General features: G+C 35.9%; 1 protein-coding gene and 1 long non-coding RNA gene across 4 annotated transcripts in view; one reads left to right on the top strand and one right to left on the bottom strand.

The window, feature by feature from the left end:
• LOC126697094 (AT-hook motif nuclear-localized protein 1-like) overlaps positions 1-20,301 on the bottom strand; it is a 105,259-nt gene that overhangs the window by 50,121 nt on the left and 34,837 nt on the right. Inside the window, exon 6 of one of the 3 annotated variants that reach the window (XM_050393927.1) lies at positions 4,625-4,768. The exons of the other annotated variants lie outside the window; for them this stretch is intronic. Coding sequence (XP_050249884.1) covers positions 4,640-4,768 — 129 coding nt within the window. The 3' untranslated portion in view covers positions 4,625-4,639. Of the gene's footprint in view, positions 1-4,624; positions 4,769-20,301 lie in introns of those variants that run through there. 3 annotated transcript variants of the gene reach the window in all.
• LOC126697099 (uncharacterized) lies at positions 15,100-19,220 on the top strand. Its single transcript, XR_007646155.1, has 2 exons — positions 15,100-17,688; positions 18,385-19,220. It is a non-coding gene; the product is annotated as an uncharacterized LOC126697099 (long non-coding RNA).

The following is a 20,301-nucleotide window of genomic DNA, read 5'->3' as shown; positions in this document are numbered from 1 at the left end:
CTTAACACATGCTATAATACGAAATTGGTTAAAGACTATCTAAGCCATAACAAAATAAAACCACAGCAGATAATAAAAAGGCAAAGATAGAGAGGAAGGAAGATGCAAACACAAAGACAACACGCGATGTGTTATCGAAGAGGAAACCGAAGTCCTCGGCGAAAAACCTCTCCGCCGCCCTCCAAGCGGTAAACAATCCACTAGAAAATACAGTTGGGATACAAGGACAGCAATAGACCCTCCAAGCCTAATCTACCCAGTGCACCTAAGCCCTCCAAGCTTCTTGCTCCAATGAGGTTGCGCCGAACCTTTTTCTTTTCTAGCTTCCCGGATTCCGCTACTAGACCGTAGCATCAACCAATGAAGATTGGTTCCTTCCTAACTGCTTCCCAGAAATCCAAACAACTGTCTCTCAGTGATGATGATGGTGAGAACCAGGTTTGGTATAATGCCTCTCAAGGATTTGACAATGGAGAGGAAGAGAGTTGAGGAATTTGAAGAGACTCTAAGGTAGAGATTGTGGGTGAAACAATCTGGTTTTTTCTTTAGGGTTTCTCTCTCAAAATTCTCTCTGGAAGCTCTCTTTCAATAGTGGGTAAAAGGGGTATTTATACTGGAGTGGGAGAGGAATGTGAAACGTCAGGTTTTACAAAACAGGGGTGGCTCGCGGCTTGACCTCGCGGCTTGACTAAGTCGCGAGATCCAGTCGCGAGTTAATCGTATGGCCAGTTGTCCTGTTTTGTCCTGTAGTGCTCTAGCTAGCATGACTGTTCATCTTCCAGCATGCTTGGCACGTGTGCTGCTTCTGGCGGCTTGCAGCCGCGAGTCACCCGCGAGTCCCAGCCGCGAGTCTCTGTTTTCTTGCACACTCTTGAGCAATCTTCACTCTATCTCACTCACTACCCTTACAACAAACCCACCTAAATACAGGGTTACTAAATGCTGAATTACAAGCAAATTTGGCACGGAATAAAGCCAATTAGATGGTTGAATAAATTCAACCTTACAAAAATTAATAATAATATTTATTATTTATTTATTTATTTATCTAAGGTCATCCCTCATGTCATCTAGATTCTAGAACCTTCAAGTATGAGTTCCTCAACAAGTAAGTACTATTATGTTTATAGCCAAGTAAAGTCTCCATAGTTAATTGTCCCCTTACCCTGTTTGTTCAGAAAAAAATAAATAAATAAATAAATAATGTAAACGTCATTTTTAATCTGGTAAGTACTATTATGTTTATAGCCAAGTTTATATCCATTAAGGTTTGACTTTTAGTTGGCGTTTTATATTTATTGACATATTTACATATTAATCACACCTCTATTGGTACTTTTTTTCCCCTCTCAAGTATCAATTTTTTTTTTTTTTTTATTGTGTCCATATATTAAAAGTTGGCGTTTTTTTAATTTCACAATTGTGTTTTCTTTACTTGATTTAGGATAAACACCCGAGAAGGCGAGAAGGACTGAAGGAGCTATGTTAAGACTAAGGGAAGCCACGTGCACGGCATCTCCTAATTAAGAGCTCTATTAAATTTAATTAGTTTTTTAATAATATGTAATATTTATATAAATAAAGGATTCTAATTGGTCTAAAGTGACTAAAAAAAGGAGATAGCCGGCCGAGTGGGAGATGGTATGTGATGTGACCCTCCTCCAAAAACCACTAAAAAAATTAACATAAACCTTTATATATATATATATATATATAACATTTTTGGTATTTTATAGCACTATATTATTTTAGTAAAAAAAAAGAAAATTTTCCTAATCAAAAGAAAATTAAGAGTGAACTGAGAAATAAGAGGTTTAGAACCTTTAAGCAAGGTTATAGTTTTATCTTTACACTAAGGTAATTCCATGTCTTGAACTCTCTGACTATTAAATTTTCAAAACAAAAAAAGGTTGACTAATTTGATAGTTTGTAATAATATATAATTATAATTTTTTTGGTTAAATTTTTATAACCCCATTGAAGACCTGTTAAAAATGCCCATGGGTAGCCCATTAAACCCACCTCACTAGCCCAGCCCGCTAAAGCCCAAATGGGCATTGCCCATGGGTAGGGCCATGGGCTAGGGTTTTTCCATCCAGCCCGGCCCGACCCAGCCCATTGACTAGTCAACAGCCCGTTAAGCCCAGCCCATTAAACCCATGGGCCAAGTAAAAACGGGTCGGGCCGGCCCATTGACAAGGCCTACTCTCACATTAAATAATTGACTATTAGTCAATTACTAAAATTTCCATTTGTAGTTTAAAGTCTGCTATATCCTAAAAGTTGTACTAAAATTTTCTTAAAATGATTCACCTGTTAATGGGGCCCAACTTTAAAATATAATACTAATAAAACCATTATGTATACTTATATTTATCTATATCTTACATTCTTTCATTAATTAATCTATGCATGATAAGCATTCTAAATTACTAAATATCACTTGGTCAACCTCAAACTCTAAAGTAGAGTTCCCAAGGGTGTGCGATTGTGTCATGAATAAAAGATGATGAAACACAAGTCTCATAGAAATCTTTATATATACAGTACTATAACTTGCACTGCAAGCTTTACATAGCCAAATGAGCAACAGAAATTTCCTCATTTATAAAATGTGACTGTAGGACCAAAAATGAGATGATACTTTGGGATAATCAAATAGTATTCCAGATTCTCCAATTGTCGGATGGAGATACTTGTAATTTTTGCAGTGTCAAGTTGAGTGTTCTTCAAGCTCAGCATATACTTTCTTTAGTTACGGTTTTTCCTTTTAAGCATTCATTGTGAAATTTTTTATTGTTTGTTTAGAGTTTGCATACAGTTCCAGTTGATATAGGTCCGTATTGTTTGCTTTGGTTGCAACAATAACTTATTTATGAAAGGGGTTTAGAAGGAAAATAAAATAAAAAGGAAAAACATTAAAGAATTTAGTGCTTCCTTGAAACAGAAGGCAAGAACCAGGCTGAGCAGTGCCTAGATAACCAGGAAAAAAAAATGTTGGTAAACCACTTAAGCATTTCCATACATAGGAAATCCATCTTCCACTTTTCTCAAATCTGTCAATCTTGAGAGATTAATTACCATACAAAAAATTAACAATTACCATTAGCCATTGGCTGCAAAATAAAGGACAAGAATGGCTTAGCTTAGTTTGTTTATTTTTATTTTTTATAATAATTTAATAGATACAATATGGGAGAGGAAATTTGATATATAAATATTTCCATTGAAAACACCAAAAAAAAAAAAAACAAATTGAACTATAAAACTCTTGTTTATGTTTATTATTATTTAAAAAAAAAATATTTATTTTACGTTAATGTGATCCCTTTCTAGGCCTTGTCCACCGTCTGCCTATCAATTTCTGAATTTCGTGCTAAAATGGGTGCGACCTTTTCTCATGGTTTAAAATGTACCCATTTTCTTTTTTTTGAAACCGTGTTTCGTGGGGAAACAAAAATAACGAAAAAGCACGGTGACAAGGTCAAATATTTTGGGTAATGCCACTAATAAATATTTATTTATATTATTCCCTCTTATTATTCTCTCTAATATTACATGGTACAACCGTCCAAGAATATTGAAGTCCAAATAAAGACGTGTGGCTTTTAACATTGCCCATCACTGTAAGCCTCTAACATTGACATTAACAAATTATGAGAAGAGAATTATAGAGCCTATAGTATAATATACTTATATACCTAGACCTGGAATATTTCAAGAATAACCAGACTACGCGTATAACAAAAAAGAAAAAGAAAAAATTTAGTAATAAAAAAAGGGATAAAAGATTCCAATATTTGGAATCTCCCGAAGTTAGACATACAAAGAATATATTGACATGCAGCCCCGAGGTTTTTGCCTTGGTTTGTCTTTTATCACATTTATAACTAAAATAATAAGTATAAGGATATAATTTTCTAGAAATATTTTTCATGAATTTTTTCCTGATAATGATCTGTTGTAATTTGTGATTTAAACATAATAAAAATAATATCAATAATAAAAATAATATCAGTAATGAACTCGTGCGTTATTCCAATCACGACTTGTTACTTAATATGTTATGAAACATACTGCCCAAAAAAAAAAAAAAAAAGTTTGCCCCTAACATCAACTAGAAAGTAGAAGAAAGAATAGATCGGGTCGCTGGACCTGAAATGATGACGGAACAGAAGATATAATGATAACAAGGGTAGCCAATCACCGATTGCTATTACATCAAAAGATCCTACTCATACACCCGCGGAAACCTACATAATTAGCCTACAAATCAGATCTACCTCATAAGAAAATGTATAATTGTAGTTGGAAGTTCGGAACTGTTACCCTACTTCCTCCTATTACAATAATCAATATCTTTTGAAGACAATTTTAGTCATTCGAAGCAATAATTGATACATATAGAGAAACAAGATCAGGGAACAATATAGTCAGTAAGACTTTGAGATAATACTCGATTGCAGCTTATCATGATAGCCTCCAGGTAGATACATTGATAACAATTCCAGACTTTCTAGAGTCCTGCATAGTGTGCATGGCCACCCAGTTTTCTCTTCGGAAGGATGATGAAGAAGCAAGGTTTGGTCTTGGCGTGCTTGAATTTTGATGTCCATTTCCTCCCAGTCCCTCGGCATCTTCAGCACCAGAAAAAGGTATCACAGCCATTGTAGTAGCTGGTGTAAAAATAGCAGGGGGTAGACTCATTTTTCAGCTTCTTTGGTTTCTGCTCTTTCTGGTTGCTTGGTAGAAAACTCCCTACGACAACCTGACTTGCTCAAATGAAAAGATTAGAGGTATTCCAAGCCATGGTTCACTTAAGTTAAAAAAGTATATAACTAGTGTTTCTAAGGTAGTCATTTTGCAAAACATAACAACCTTGGTTACTTCTAAATTCTAACTTCTGTGGGTCTTGACAGTCAAGGCCTACATTGATGGGAGAAATTATAAAGCCCTAGAAAATTTTTGCAGCATCTTAAGCAGGACCAATGCACTAGCGGTAATTCTTTCTATACATCTTAAATGAGCCATGTTCCAATGCTAGTGAAGGCAAGTGGAAAATCAACCATAAGCTCCCAGTTGTTGCATCTAAGGTAATTTAACCCACCACACCCAATCGAAACATAAACATAAAAAGGCTTACCTACACAGGACTCGCAGCTACCAGGAGTCCAGAAACTCCTCCCCCAACAACACGAACATCAGAGCTTGCCAAAGAGACGCCATCCCACTTGACCTGCTCCTTGTCCCTTGAGTCTCAGTCGGCATGAAAGATCTGGACTAGGCCTCGTCAATGGGCCGGGTCGGGCTGGCCCGACCCGTTTTTACTTGGCCCATGGGTCTAATGGGCTGGACTTAACGGGCTGTTGACTAGCCAATGGGCTGGGTCGGGCTGGGCTGGATGGAAAAACCCTAGCCTATGGCCCTACCCATGGGCAATGCCTATTTGGGCTTTAGCGGGCTGGGCTAGTGAGGTGGGTTTAATGGGCTACCCATGGGCATTTTTAACAGGCCTTCAATGGGGTTATAAAAATTTAACCAAAAAAATTATAATTATATATTATTACAAACTATCAAATTGAACAATTAAATCTACTAAAAAGATTCTATTAAAAAAAATACTAAGACATACCTCTTAAAAAGGTACTAAAATAAGATTAATTAACTTTTATTGATAAGAATAAATAAGTACATTGAATTAAATATCAACTCTTAAAGGAAATATTTGAAGAATAAAATATCAATTCTTAAAGGAAATATATGAAGAATATCAACTCATTAAGGAAAGAATTTCTTCCAACCAACGGTAAGCTTTTTTTTTTTTTTTTTTTTTTTTTTTAAGGAATTTCTTCTATAATTGTAACTTGTAAGGAAAGAATTGGAATTTATCAAAGGAAAGAATGACTTTCTTTCCAGAGGCACAGAGGTAGGGCAACAGTCATCTTAGCAACTTTATTTTAAAAATCAAAGCTACTAGACTAATACCAAAATATATATTTATTATGCATATTGTATCACAATCATTCCAAGTATTTAGTGGTTAGGTGTGTGGTCTTAAAGTTTTTATAATGTCTAAAGTTCAATCCCTCACCCACCCAACCCCCAAATTATTTTGTTATAAATTTTGGGCAATAAGTCAGGCTAATGGGTCGGGCTACTGGGCTGGGCTAACGGGCCGGCCCACTGGGCGCCCATGGGTAAAGAAACCAACCCATAGCCTGTCCCATTGGGCTACTGGGCTGCCCACGGGCTTCAATGTTACAGGGCTGGGCTACCCATTAGCCTAGTGGGCTAGCGGGCTACTGGGCCAGCCCATGGGTCATGGGCTATTTGATGACCCTTAATCTGGACAACTAAAGTATCTCAAAACGACCCTACAAGAAAACAATAAGAAGAGACCTTAAATACATAGAACAGAATCAGATTTAGTACAGCCAATAAGATTTATTCTTTCTTTATTTTGATTTCCCAATATACTGACAAAGTACTCATCAAGAAAATTCCAGTTTCTATCTTCTTAAAAGAACTTCTGAGGGGCAGGAGTCGTCGATTGTGAGGGTTAATCAATGTTTATCAGTTCCTTATTACATTGGCTGTCAGTAGATGCAGAAAGACCAGGTGATATTGTAGATTTCATATACTGCATTTTTCAGAGTTTTGTTGGGCATTTCATACACTCCATGGACTGAGACTTAGAAAGTCTTCCATTAAAAAACCATAGCAATTTTATTTCAAGTAGGGTCATAATCTGGATCAAACATAACTAAACTACACAAATCCCAACAATGTAAGACTAAACAAGGTCCTAGAAAATCCAACCACCCAATTAGTTTGATTCAAACCAAAAGATCGTAGGAGGTTTCTACAAGTTGGTTGAATGACTATTAGGTGGAAGAAGTTTATTTTCTAGGGTTTCAAGTCGGATGTCAGATGGATGATAATTTCTTCGAACTAACTTGATTTGTCCAGAATTAATACCCATTTTTTTACACATGCATGCTTACCACTAGTTTCTTGGAATACATCTTATTTGATTAACATTGAATATATTATGTAAGTTTTAAGTTTTCTTTTTTCATGCTGGGTTTCAATTGATTTTTCAAACCTAGTATTAGAGTTAATATAATTATTGTTATGTTTAAACTACTTATAATTTAAAAAGTAAATTAAATAAAAAATAATGAATAAATAGCCATTAATATATGAAGTTAAAATATTAATCTAAATATGAGATATTCAAATAAATCATTTAGATACTTAAAAGTAACATAAATAAATAATAATAAAAACTTGGGCGTATCAACAATATGATCATATACTCAAAACTTTTAAAATATTCTATGTTTGGATCCATATCGCAAGTATAAAAGAAAAGCTTGCAATTATCATTAAACCAGGCCTCGGAAAAAGGCAAATAAGTTACAAAAGATCAAACTAATTACTAGTGCTGAAAAAAAAAAAAAAAAAAAAAAAAAAAAAAAAAAAAAAAAAAAAACTACTTCTTTTTTATTATAATCTTTTCTTTGGCTAGGGCCTTGGTGGGCTAAGTAAGTGCTGCTTCTGAGGCCTCTAGACCCTTACTTGTGAGATCACCCTTAGCAGGCACGGGAAGAGTGGCCAGGACTATCTCCATCTTGGTAGGGACTTCTTTCTCTGTGGGGAGGTCCTAGGGAGCAGCTGGGGGCTTCGTGGCATCAGGAGCCACTCCCTTGGTTGTGTTTATTTCCTTTTCAACAACCCCAAGGTGCTCAGCCACCTTAAAAGGACTATCAAGAAGGGGAAGGACCTTGGTTGGACTCGCCTTGCCCACGTCTGTCACCTTGGAGGCGGTATCAGTCTTAGAGCTGTCAAGAACAGATGCACGAATGACAAGAGGGTAGTATACACTCTCTGCTCTCCTTAGTGCAGAAGAGGCCTCAACCCCAACTTGGTTGAGGGCCTCATTCCACACTTGGAGGTAGTAGTTCCTACATACCTCCAAGACCTCAGCCCTGAGGGCTTTCTCGGTCTTCGCCACTCCCACATCGTACCCGTCCTGCTTGGCCTGATCCTTGGCCTTCTCTGCCTGATCCCAAGCCTTCTTGGCCTCCTCTAATCTCTTCTTTAAGGCTGCGATCTGCTCCTTGGAGGCAGACAGCTGGTCCTTGGTCTAGCGAAGTTGCTTTCGCTGACTTTCAGCTTGCCTTTCAGCCCCTTCCAAGGCAGCATCAGCACTCTTTTTATCTTGCTCTGCCTTGGCCAACTTGGTCTTCAGCTCTTGCACCCTTTTCTCAGCCACATTAAAGGCGTCTACAGCCACAATGCGCCTACATTCCTCTTCTTTTATCATCCGATGGGAGTTGTTCACCATCTCCTCGGCCCTGAACGTGGCTTGGATGGCCTAAAAGGGAAAGGGAGTATAGTTTAAAAAATAAAAAATAAAATAAATAAAAAAATACTAAGACTAAAGGACTTACAATGGCTAGATCCCTCTTTAGGCCGAGAAACACCTCATGCCTCCTCATGGACCTGAGGTCAGCCATGTCATTGGGTAGAAGCAGAGACTGCTCCACGGCATTAGCCACATACCTAGCTTTACCCTTCTGCTCCCTCTTCCTTTTGTGGTCGGTAGGATCAAATCGGAGGGGTTGGGTGGATGGATGGGTGAGAAGCCTGGTCTGAGCTACCTTCCCAGGCACGTTTCCCCCAGGTTAGGACTCCAATAGCTCTTGGAGAGTTGGCCTCGGCTTGCACTGTATCCCAATAGCATCTGGCATATTAGTAACTTCTTGGTGATAACTGGTTTGGGCTGGGAGAAGATGGCCGAGGTCACCAATCGAGATTTTTGGGGACAGAGGCTGGTTGAAGACCTTGTAGTCGTCCTCTGAGTTCGAAACGTTTACTATCTCTTCTTCTTTGATAACAGGATGGGAAGGGGTGGCCTCTCCGCTTGTATACTGAGGTGGCAGAGTTACTTGAAGTACGCCTTCTGGAATAGAGCCAGTGGTGAGGAAACCAGAAGCAGCGACGCTTATCTGGTGCAAGCGCAGATCCCTTGCGTTTATCTGGCACTTCGCCGCCTAGAAACTGGATGACAAAGGCTTGTAGCTGAGGATTAGGTGGGCCACTCTTAGTTGACCGTCTTTGTAAACAAACACCTCGGCTTGGAGTATCTTGTCTAAGCTTGACTGGTTGACAAGGCTGAAGTTCGGAATGGCGGCGTGATCTGCAAAACCATTAAGAAAAACAATCAAAAAAGGGAATGGCATAAATCAAAAGAAATTTCAAATACCGACACAAAAGGAAGAAAATAGGTACAACATGTGTCAAAGTAAAAAAATGGTAACTTTAAAGAAATAAACCTAGACCTAAAACCCCACCTGGTTGCCCCTCTCTCGTCAGGCAGGGGAGGCCATCATGCCACTCTCCTGAAACGATCAGGAAGTCTTTATTCATGCCTTTGTTGGAGTTTTGAGGTAGTATCCCTACCCTTTTAGGTGGTGAAGATTGTAGACCCAATTGACATCATGGTGGGTAAGGTTTAAAGCTCATTTTCTCATTAAGGGCGTCTACACTACTTAAGATTCTAAACATGTTGGGGGCACATTGGGTGGGAGTTGACCTATGAGCCCTTAGATAATCCCTAGTGACTGTACCCATGGGAATTCTCATCCCTCTCTCTATGAAGGCAATCATCGGGATTACCACTTCTCCCTCCTGCCTATCAGTGTGCCAGTCCCCTTGCTTACGGTACGTAACGGAGACTCCTGGCGGAATTCTATATTGAGCTTTAAAGTGCTCTATATTCTCCACGGAGTCTACCAGGTAAGCAAGTCTACCCATTCCTGAGAGAGGATTGAAGGTACCAAGAGGGTACTAAGAAGATAAAGAGAAAATAGAAAGGCCGATGAGGAAAAAAAGGCTCTGTGAAAAGAAAAATAGAATGAAAAGTAAACAGAAAGGGTTAAACTCGGTTTTGTGTGATATTGCCTACCTTGGTCTCTGAGTGACAAAGAAAAGAAGATCAAGAGGATTAGAAGGATTATTACTTATTAGGCACAAAAGAAGTGCAGGAATGGAAGCTATCTTCGTGCCAAACTCGGTTTCTGTGTGATATTGCCTACCTCTCTTGTGAAGAAATAGCTCTCTTTCACTCTCTTTATATATGGTGATGTGATTGAATATTTTTCATTAAAAAGTTAAGAAATCTTCTGAGAAATTTACAGAGAGTCTACTTCTGAAAGTAATAGGAGGAATAGTTTTTTTTTGAACGAAAGGATTTTTGACACCTAGTCTACAGTGACATGTCGGGTTGACTGAAGATACACGTACTTTCTGTTTTCGTTGCCGTCTATGTGTATATATACATCTATATTTGTCATTCTGTACACTTACATGTGTGCTTTGTACATTCCACGCAAATCTTTGAATGCAAAGTACGTGCCAAACTCGGTTTCTATGTGATATTGCCTACCTCTCATGTGAAGAAATAGCTCTCTTTCACTCTCTTTATATATGGCGATGTGATTGAATATTTTTCATTAAAAAGTTAAGAAATCTTCTGAGAAATTTACGAAGAGTCTACTTCTGAAAGTAATGGGAGGAATAGGTTTTTTTTTTTTTGAACGAAAGTTTTTGACACCTAGTCTACGGTGACATGTCGGGTTGACTGAAGATACACATACTTTCTGTTTTCGTTGCCGTCTATGTGTATATATACATCTATATTTGTCATTTTGTACACTTACATGTAGGGGTGAGCAGAAAGTCACTGACACCAATCCAACCGATTGGCGCCGATCGTCTCGCACCGCCATTGCAACTGACCGACAAAGCCGATGCCGGCAATCGGAGCGTGAAGGGAATCCCGATGCCGGTGCGGTGCTGTCACCGGAGCTGGAAATCTGAAACTGATACATGCCGAATCGAACCGATAACTTCTCCACTTCTCGGCTTCTCCAATTCTTCTGATCTGAGTCCAGTTCTAATAAAGACGATGATGCTTTTTTTTTTTTTTTTTTGATAGGATAAAGACAATGATGCTATGAATCTATGATTCTTATTTCCTAATATATGACTTAATGAAACGGAACGTTTCAGTTTAATAGGGCTATTTAAATATATAAAAAAAATATAAAACAATAAAACGACATAGTTTTAGTTTAGGGTTACAAATTTTAACAAGTATATAAATGGTTCTTTTCACATAACCTACCTCAGATCTCTCTCTTTCTCTCTCGCCTCTCTGCTGCTGCTGCAACATTGAAGCTGCTATTCAGTGCTCACCCCTTACCAATCCGCTGCAACACCGCCGGTGAGTTTCATAGTCACAAATACTCTAAAGTCCACGAGAACTGACATCTTTTTTTTTCTTTTTCTTTTTTCCAGCAATTTGATTTTGAGGGAGACTGAAAGAGCTATCACTCTTCAATCATTTACTAAGAAAGATTTTGAGCTATAATCACTAATGATTCAAAATATTAATTAGTATTTTCAATATTTTTTTTTCAGTATTTTTGTATTTTTATTTTTATATTTTTTGACTTGGGGATTTTAAGCTACTTAGTGTAACTACTGTGGTCCTACCATACTACCTATTAGGCATTGGCTTTAGTTTATTCGTTGTAGGATATATTCATGGTGAAGCATTTCTTTGGTCAAAAAAATTATTTATTTATTTATTTTTACATGGAAGTCGATATTAATTTTATTTGCATTACATTCTGATTGTAGTTGTTTAGGTTATATATATTGAGATTGAGTAATGTATATTGTTAGTGTCTGATTGAGTAATGAGTAATTATAGGATAAGTATGAGTTGGAATATGCTTTTGTGTGTTGGCTGGATGTAGAAAAATATTATTTGGCATTTTTACTTGTTTTTTTTTAATTTGACTTTTCTTTTGCTTCTGTTTTATGTGTGACTAGATTTTTGATGGCTTGCTAAATTAAAAAACAATTTGCATTTACTTGAAATCTTGAACAGGTTGATATATTGATATTGGGCTTGAAAGCCTAATTTTTTTATTATTAAAAAAACAATTTTTTTTTTTTAAATATTTCAAACCAACCAAACTGACTAAACTAACCGCAAAAAACCGCACCGCTATAGGTCAAAAAACTGACCCTAGACGGTGTGCATCGATTCCAATTATGAAAAAACCAATCTCTATCGGTTTCGTAATAAATTTGAAAAAAAATTGCCCCTACCGAACCGTGCACACCCCTACTTACATGTGTGCTTTGTACATTCCACGCAAATCTTTGAGTGCAAAGTACTGCCAAACTCGGTTTCTGTGTGATATTGCCTACCTCTCATGTGAAGAAATAGCTCTCTTTCACTCTCTTTATATATGGTGATGTGATTGAATATTTTTCATTAAAAAGTTAAGAAATCTTCTGAGAAATTTACAGAGAGTCTACTTCTGAAAGTAATGGGAAGAATAGTTTTTTTTTTTTGAATGAGAGGATTTTTGACACCTAGTCTACAGTGACATGTCGAGTTGACTGACATGTTAAATAATAAATAAATAAAATAGAAACTTGAGATCCAAAATATAATTATTATGTAATATATATTGTCTCATCATTTTTTATAAGTTATCCTAACTTTCGAATAAAGTCTGTGACGTATATTTATATTAAAATTTAAAACTTTATTCTCTCTTGTGTGTTTGATTCTAAAAAAAAAATTAATAACAGTATTTATTATTTATTTTTTTATCTAAGGGCATCCCTCATGTCATCTAGATTCTAGAACCCGCAAGTATGCGTTCCTCAACAAGTAATTACTATTATGTTTATAGCCAAGTATAGTCTCCACAGCTAATTGTCCCCTTACCCTGTTTGTTCAGAAAAAAATACCTAATGAAATTTAATGTAAACGTCATTTTTAATCTGATTATTGTTATATATATATATATATATATATATATATATATATCCATTAAGGTTTGACTTTTAGTTGGCGTTTTATATTTATTGACATATTTACATATTGGGAAATGCTAATGGTGCCCTTAAGGCATTGGTTAACAATTCATTTTATGAAAGTTTTAACATCACTTTTATGGAAAATGAAAAAAGCAGTCAAAATATTAATTTTTTTTCCCCATAAAAACTTTATTTAACTGAATTGTTAACTAATGCCCTAAGAGCACTCATTAGCATGACCCTTACATATTAATCACACCTATCTTGGTACTTTTTTTTTCTCCCTTTCAAGTATCAAAAAAGTTTTTATCGTGTCCATACATTAAAAGTTTAGCCTTTCACAAATGTGTTTTCTGTACGTGATTTAGGATAACCACATGAGAAGGACAGAAGGAGCTATGTTAGACTAAGGAGCTATGTTTGGCTAATCCTTTGACAAAACACACTTTATTTATAATTTAGTAGATTTAGGATGGTTTAAGTCTTCAAGAAACATGTTGTTCAAGTCAAGAGTTAAAACCTTGCAAATCTGTTGTTGATGACAAATTTTTCACATCACATGGCTTCATTTCATTGGCAACCCGCACCACGTCAACACTATCATGGATTTTGGGAAAATCTCTTCTAAATTCCAAAAGAGCCCATATTTACACAAAAATGCGTCAAAACCCATGGTTCAAGCTCATAGCACATCATCTCTTTTTTTTACTCATGATCCAAACTCATAAGTCTCATCGGGGGAATTTTGGGAGTCGTGGTTTGGAGGGTCAAGAAGTATGTTCAGTAAAACTCCAGTGGTTCAAAGTTGATAAAGGAAAGCATGTTGCTTGGCATGTCTTCCCCAATTTCCTGAACTCTGACGGGTTAGTGTGCAATAGGTAACATTTGGGTAAGCCTCTCATATCACATAACACTTAAAATGATAAAACTCCCCATGCTCTCTACATAAAAATTAATGTTCATCATCTATATATATTTATATATATATAACCGAAACCTCTGAAACTCCCACAATTTTCCACATCAGCACAATATTTAAAAAATAAATCATTATTATTATTTTTTAAATAAAATTATTTTTGTTTAACAAGGAGTAAAACTCTATCTCTCTAACCAGTCCGATTTAAACTCAAACTCATCATTATCATATATATATATATATATATATATAAACTAGACGGAGAAAACAAACCCTAAGTACCCTTCAACAACCCAACCATATAAACTAGATAAATAAAACAAACCCTCAGTCCAAACTCCAAATGTTCTTTTTTCCCACTTTCTTTACGAAATTATAATATTGCTTGATTTTTCTGTTGGTGAAGTCTCATTCGCAGGCACTGTACGAACAATAACATTAGCTTAATCTTCAGTTTTATTAAGCTTTGAATATGAGAAAGTTTGTTATATATTAATTGTGGTGGTTCAATTCACGGAAATATCAAAAAAGTTTAGGGATAACAAGACAACCCACAACCAATCATAAGTAGATTTCACCGATGTACACAATTTATATATGTTGAGTTAATCTTCGGTTTTATATTTTTCTTATATTTTATCTGATTTGTTGTTATATATTTTGGAAATATTTTGTTGTTATACATACATAGCCAGAGATAAATCAGAAACTGCTCTGTACCAAGCTCTGGTGGATCAGTTCCAGAGTTTGGAGGCGAGTCACGAGAGGCTGAGAGAGCAGTTTGATGAGCTGGTTCAAGAAAATAATAAGATAATAAAGAACAAGGAGGTGGATGATGATATGGTGGGCTCAGACTCAGATTCGAGGTGGGTTTGCTTCCCTGGGTTCTTTAGGGCTGGGCGTCCGTACAGAAGTGTGTTGGAGAACATGGGTCATGTTGTTCACGTGTGTAGAGCTTCTTCTGGGGAGATCATATACTGGTATGTATGTATATATATATATATATGAGTTTTTTTATGCAAAGAGATTTCATGAAAGTTTGTCTGTTCGTGAACTTTATTTATTGGTTGACCATGTTTGGTTGTGAATTATACTATGAGTGTACTGTTGTGGTTTCAATGGAACAGTTATGGAGAAAACAAACCCTCAGGCCACTACAGCCCCTCAGCCTACTGCCAAGCCAAGTCTACCACCGTGGGTATGTGTTTTGAATTTGTTTATATTGTTATTATTAATGAATTTCAATTCAACATATGTGGATATTTGTTTATATTGTTATTAATAAATTTTATCTTTTATGTCGAATTTTTTATTTGCTTTTGTATGTGCCTGAGTTTTTCTTTCTATCTTATTCTTTTGTTATGTTTAGAATTGATTTTCTTTTGAGTATTTGGGTTAATCTCCATATTTATATTGATATTGTTTTCGTAGGTTTGGTTTTTGGTTTGAAATTTCTATGAATTATTTTATATTGTATATGGCATATGAAGCATCTCTATTTTTTTGGGGAAAAATCAAAACTACAACCTATGTCTTTCAACCCAAGGATAAATTTTTATTTGGTATGTTATATATAAATTTGTTGAATTTGAAGGGTTTTATTTGGTTTTGAAGTAGAATTTGGGGATTCTATAAATTTGGAAGTTAAGTCTTGGGGTTTTTGGTATTTACATCTCAGTAAGTTGATCTTAATTCTTTACCTTAAATACTTTTTATTTGGGTTCATGTGATTTTTTGTTTTCTTAATTAAAGCTACAATTTTTGGTTGATTGATTATTTGTTTGGATTCAACATAAAAGATAATGGAATTAGGTGTTATAATTTTAATATTTGAATTGTCTATATTGTTATCACTACAACTAAGTAGGATTGAGAAAAGCATAGAAGTTAAGTATTTCTTCATAATGTCTATAATATGCATATTATTAACCCAATTTTCTATTTCTAAATTTCTTAGATTTTATTATAAATAATTTTTAGTTGTAAATTTAAATTCTTTACTCATTATTGGATTTTTTTTTTCGTAGTCAATAGCTTTCTCGTGCATCGCACAGGTTAGCGACTAGTATAATATAAGTTTAAAAATGTAATTATAGTATTTCATATCAATTATATTATTATCATCTAAATCAATTCCAAGCACATGGCTAAATATATATTAATATCTCATATCTAGCATTAAAATGCTCTCCTTACTCTCCAAGATTTGGTTAAGATACAAAAAGACCATAATTACATCTCTAAAACTTCATAAACTATCAACCAACTAGTCTATTACTTACCAAAAATTATATATGGACTAAGCATATAATTTTCCAAAAGAGAAAACTTAGCTGAAAACACCAAAAACGGCTCCAACAGAAGCCGCAACAGCTTCTGCACAAGCTGTAACAGCTCCAGTGGAAGCTGTAACAACTTTTGCAGAAGCTGAAACAGCTCCAGTGGAAGCTGCAAACAGCTTCTGCAGAAGCTGTGACAGCCCCAGCAGAAGCTGCAGTAGCTCCAGCAGGTTGACACATGTCCTAAAATGATGTCATTCACCCATAAATGCCCAATCCCAATAGCTGTGGTACCAGAAACAAGACGATCTCATAAAGATTATCTTACCATCTTTATCCAAATCATAAATTTAATGCCAAGAATTTTCCTCCAAGCAAAAGATGTCATCAACCAGCTGTGACAGCTATGATTGACAGCTGTGGCAACAGCTCCATTAGCCTTAAGGTCCCTAGCCTTCTTCTTTTGGCCAAAAAACAAAAGACCACTTACTTTGTCAAAGGTTTTTCCTGATTTACTAAGTTTCCCTTCAACTAGTTCTGATCTAGTTACATAGCTTGGCTCTATATAAAGAGAACCAAGGTGCACACTAAAGGACCCCCCCCCCCCCTCTCTCTGATCCCTCTCTCTGATCCTCAAGGTTCTGAAACTTGATTCACCTTGCTGCACATATCTCTAAACTTCTCCATACTTCTCCATCTCTCTTACAAAGATATCTCTTCTTAGATAACATCATTATATCACACCTCTTACACCACACCATTACACACTATCCATCTCTCCCACACTTCAATACTCTAAAACTTCATTATTTTGCTGCCCAAAAACACATCTCCATCTCATTCTTTATTTCTCATACAAAATCTCCCTTCTTAGAAAGCAACATAACCCATGACATAACACAAAAACCACTCTAACAGCAGCTATAATCTCATATATTTACTATATTTAACCTTCATATCATCTATCTCACACTTCCATATATTTTACAAACACATTCCTTACAAAATACCCATACATACTCCTTATGTATCTTTAAACTCCATGTCTCACAAAGTGTACATATACAAGATCCATGTCCAACAAAGTATCTACATGTAATTCCTATACATATTACAAACATCATATCTCACAAAATATATATATTTCTTATCATCCCCACACATCTTAAAACATATCAAACACTCTTCCAAGAACTTATTACTAAAAGCCTTTTCTTTTGGAAGATATATATTTATAATGCTAAAAGCCCTTCTTATGAAAGGCAAAAACTCATAAAATTAAAAGCCCTTCTTATGGAAGGCAATATCACTCATACTTGGCTAAAAAACCAAAAGAGCATTACATGGGAAAAATCATTTAAGTGCACGATAAAGAGGATGAACTTAACCAACCTATGCACACGGCTAGACATATTCTCTCTCCCTCCAGCTGCACCCATTTTTCCCTTTCAAACATGAAGTCACCATAAAAGGATTCACTTCATCATGTTGCTGAAACATTAAGTCTACTGATGTGATACAGCTGGAGCTGCAAAACATGAAGATAAGTCATCATATTTTGTCTTCAAAATTATGTTAGTAAGTATATTTTATTCATTGTCATTATACCATTCGACTAATGTCATTATGTTGCTGGACTCCTTTTCTCATGTTGCTGAAATGCGAAGTCCACTGATGTTACGGCTGGAGCTGCAAAAAATGAAAATAAATCATTATATTTTATCTTCAAATTTATATTATTAAATATATTTTATTCATTATCGTTTTACCGCTGGATGCAAGCTATTTTAATATCATCTCACTATTTAATGAATATGATCTCACTAATACTTCATTAATGAACATACATATTAATAAATCAATGAACCACCCTTGGACACACATTTTTTGGACATGAACTACCATTGGACATATATTATTTGGACATGAACCACCCTTGGACACATTTATTTGGACATGAACCACCCTTGGACACATATTTTTGGAAATGAACTACCATTAGACATACATTATTTGCACACGGACCATTGCCGAACATATCTTATCATGTTGAACATGAACCATGAACCACAACTAGACATGGACTATTGGACTCATCCTATTATTGGACACTAGACACCTAATTAAACACTTTCTAATATTGGACATTACTTAATAAACATAATAATAATGTATCAACTCACCATTTAATCAAAGTTATCATGCTAAGCATATTATTTATTTATTCCAACCATTATCATGATTCTAAGACTTTGGGTTTTATCTATTTTGTAGCTTAAAAATACACCAGAAGCCATTGGTCTATGCAGCCCAACGTCGAGTTCCGGGTTGACCTCTCCAAAACAAATCCGGACCTAGCAAAGTCGCACCTCCAAAGACACATGGCTACGAGCAAAAAACTGCCCCCGACATCTGTTCAAGAAACAAGTGAAGAAGTATTGTATTTTAAAACTCGACAGATATTCCAACAAATTGTATCTATCAAGGTTTAAAAGACAATTTTAGCCCGATGCTTGACAACTGCTCGACAGATACCCTATCTATCGAGAATTATGAAATTCAGATTTCCAAATCTGTTTTTCACGCATATCCAAGCTATGTGTTCAGGTATTCTTTTCTCACAACCCTAGACATATATAAGGATTATTTTAAGGGCCGTCTCACTTGATACAAAGGTTGTTGCACTTGTTGTTACATGCACATGGTGATCGGAAACAATCTACCTTAGTTCAGCTTTCTCTTGAAGAAGTTGCTGCATTTGTACGCCATAGGGTTTTATGACCAAGGAGCTTCTTGATCTTCATCGTGTGGTGAACTGAAGAACTTTACAGCCAACATCCTTCTCAAGTTGGTGTGTTAGTCATGTATTGGGATCCATGCATCAATTGGTTAGTCATGTACTTGGAGACGTGCATTGAAAGGAGAGATTGTCACTACATTACAAGTCCAATTGTGTATTGGGCTAAGGGTTCAACTATAGGTTGGTATAAGGTACAGGGATTCTTATACTTGTAATCGCTTGTTTTGAGAATTATGGATTCTCGAGAGTGGTGACCTTAAATTCACCTAGTGGGGTTTTACCTTAGTGGTTTTTCTCATTCGTAAACAAATCACTTGTGTCAAATTTAATTTCCACTGCATTTAGTTATTTGGTGATTTGTTTGTGCTACCGCTCATATTATATGTTAAATTGACTTAATTAATTCACTTGGCTAATTAACAAGTTAATTTACCTAAGGGGTCAATACATTCTTAGCCTATCAAATGGTATCAAAGCCGACACACTCTGATTAGGGTTAATCTTTACTGTGTGATCCATTGACCCCTATTTGTCATGGATAGAGGACAGTCTCTTATTATACCTTATTTATTTGATGGTACTAACTATGTATATTGAAAAGTACGCATGAGAGCTTTCTTGCAGTCATTAGATGAAAAAGTGTGGCAAGTTGTGGAGATAGGCTGGACCAAGCCAAAAGAAGCAGCAAACTTCAACAACAGAGCATTGAATGCTTTATTCAATGCGGTCACAAATGAGGAGTTCAAGAAGATATCCTCCACTGAAACTGTGAAGGAAGCATAGACCATCCTCCTGATAACCTATGAAGGAACTAAGTCTGTCAAGGATTCAAAGGTTCAAAGGCTTACCATGAGTTTTGAAAAGATTAAGATGGGAGAGGATGAATCGTTTGATGAGTTTTATGCCAAGCTCAAGGACATAGTAAACTCTACCTTTAATTTTAGGGAAACCATTCCCGAACCCAAGATTGTCAGAAAGGTGATCAAATCTCTTCCAGAGAGATTTCACGCCAAGATCACCGCTATTGAGGAATAGAGGACATTGATCAAATTCTTTTAACAGATCTGGTTGGCAACTTGTAGACCTATGAATTGGTCCGGAAATCAAGCAAGAGCAAGAGCAAAAGCATGGCACTGAAGGCCAAAAGCAGTGACACCGATGAGTCTTCCGATGATGAAGATTCTAAAATGAAATCCTACATCACTAGGTAATTCAAAAAGTTCATGAAGAATTCCAATACGAAGGATTTGACAAGGACCAAAAATAATCCAATTCTTCACAGTTCAAGAGTCAAGATAAAAGGAAGAAGGATGCTAGGGATGGCAGTCATTATACTGTTCCCTCTAGACCAAAGTGCTTCAAATGTCAAGCTTTTGGACATATGAAACAAG

This window comes from Quercus robur, chromosome 8 (assembly GCF_932294415.1).
Source record: "Quercus robur chromosome 8, dhQueRobu3.1, whole genome shotgun sequence".
Classification (NCBI taxonomy): domain Eukaryota; kingdom Viridiplantae; phylum Streptophyta; class Magnoliopsida; order Fagales; family Fagaceae; genus Quercus; species Quercus robur.
This window is presented reverse-complemented; position numbering and strand designations above follow the sequence as displayed.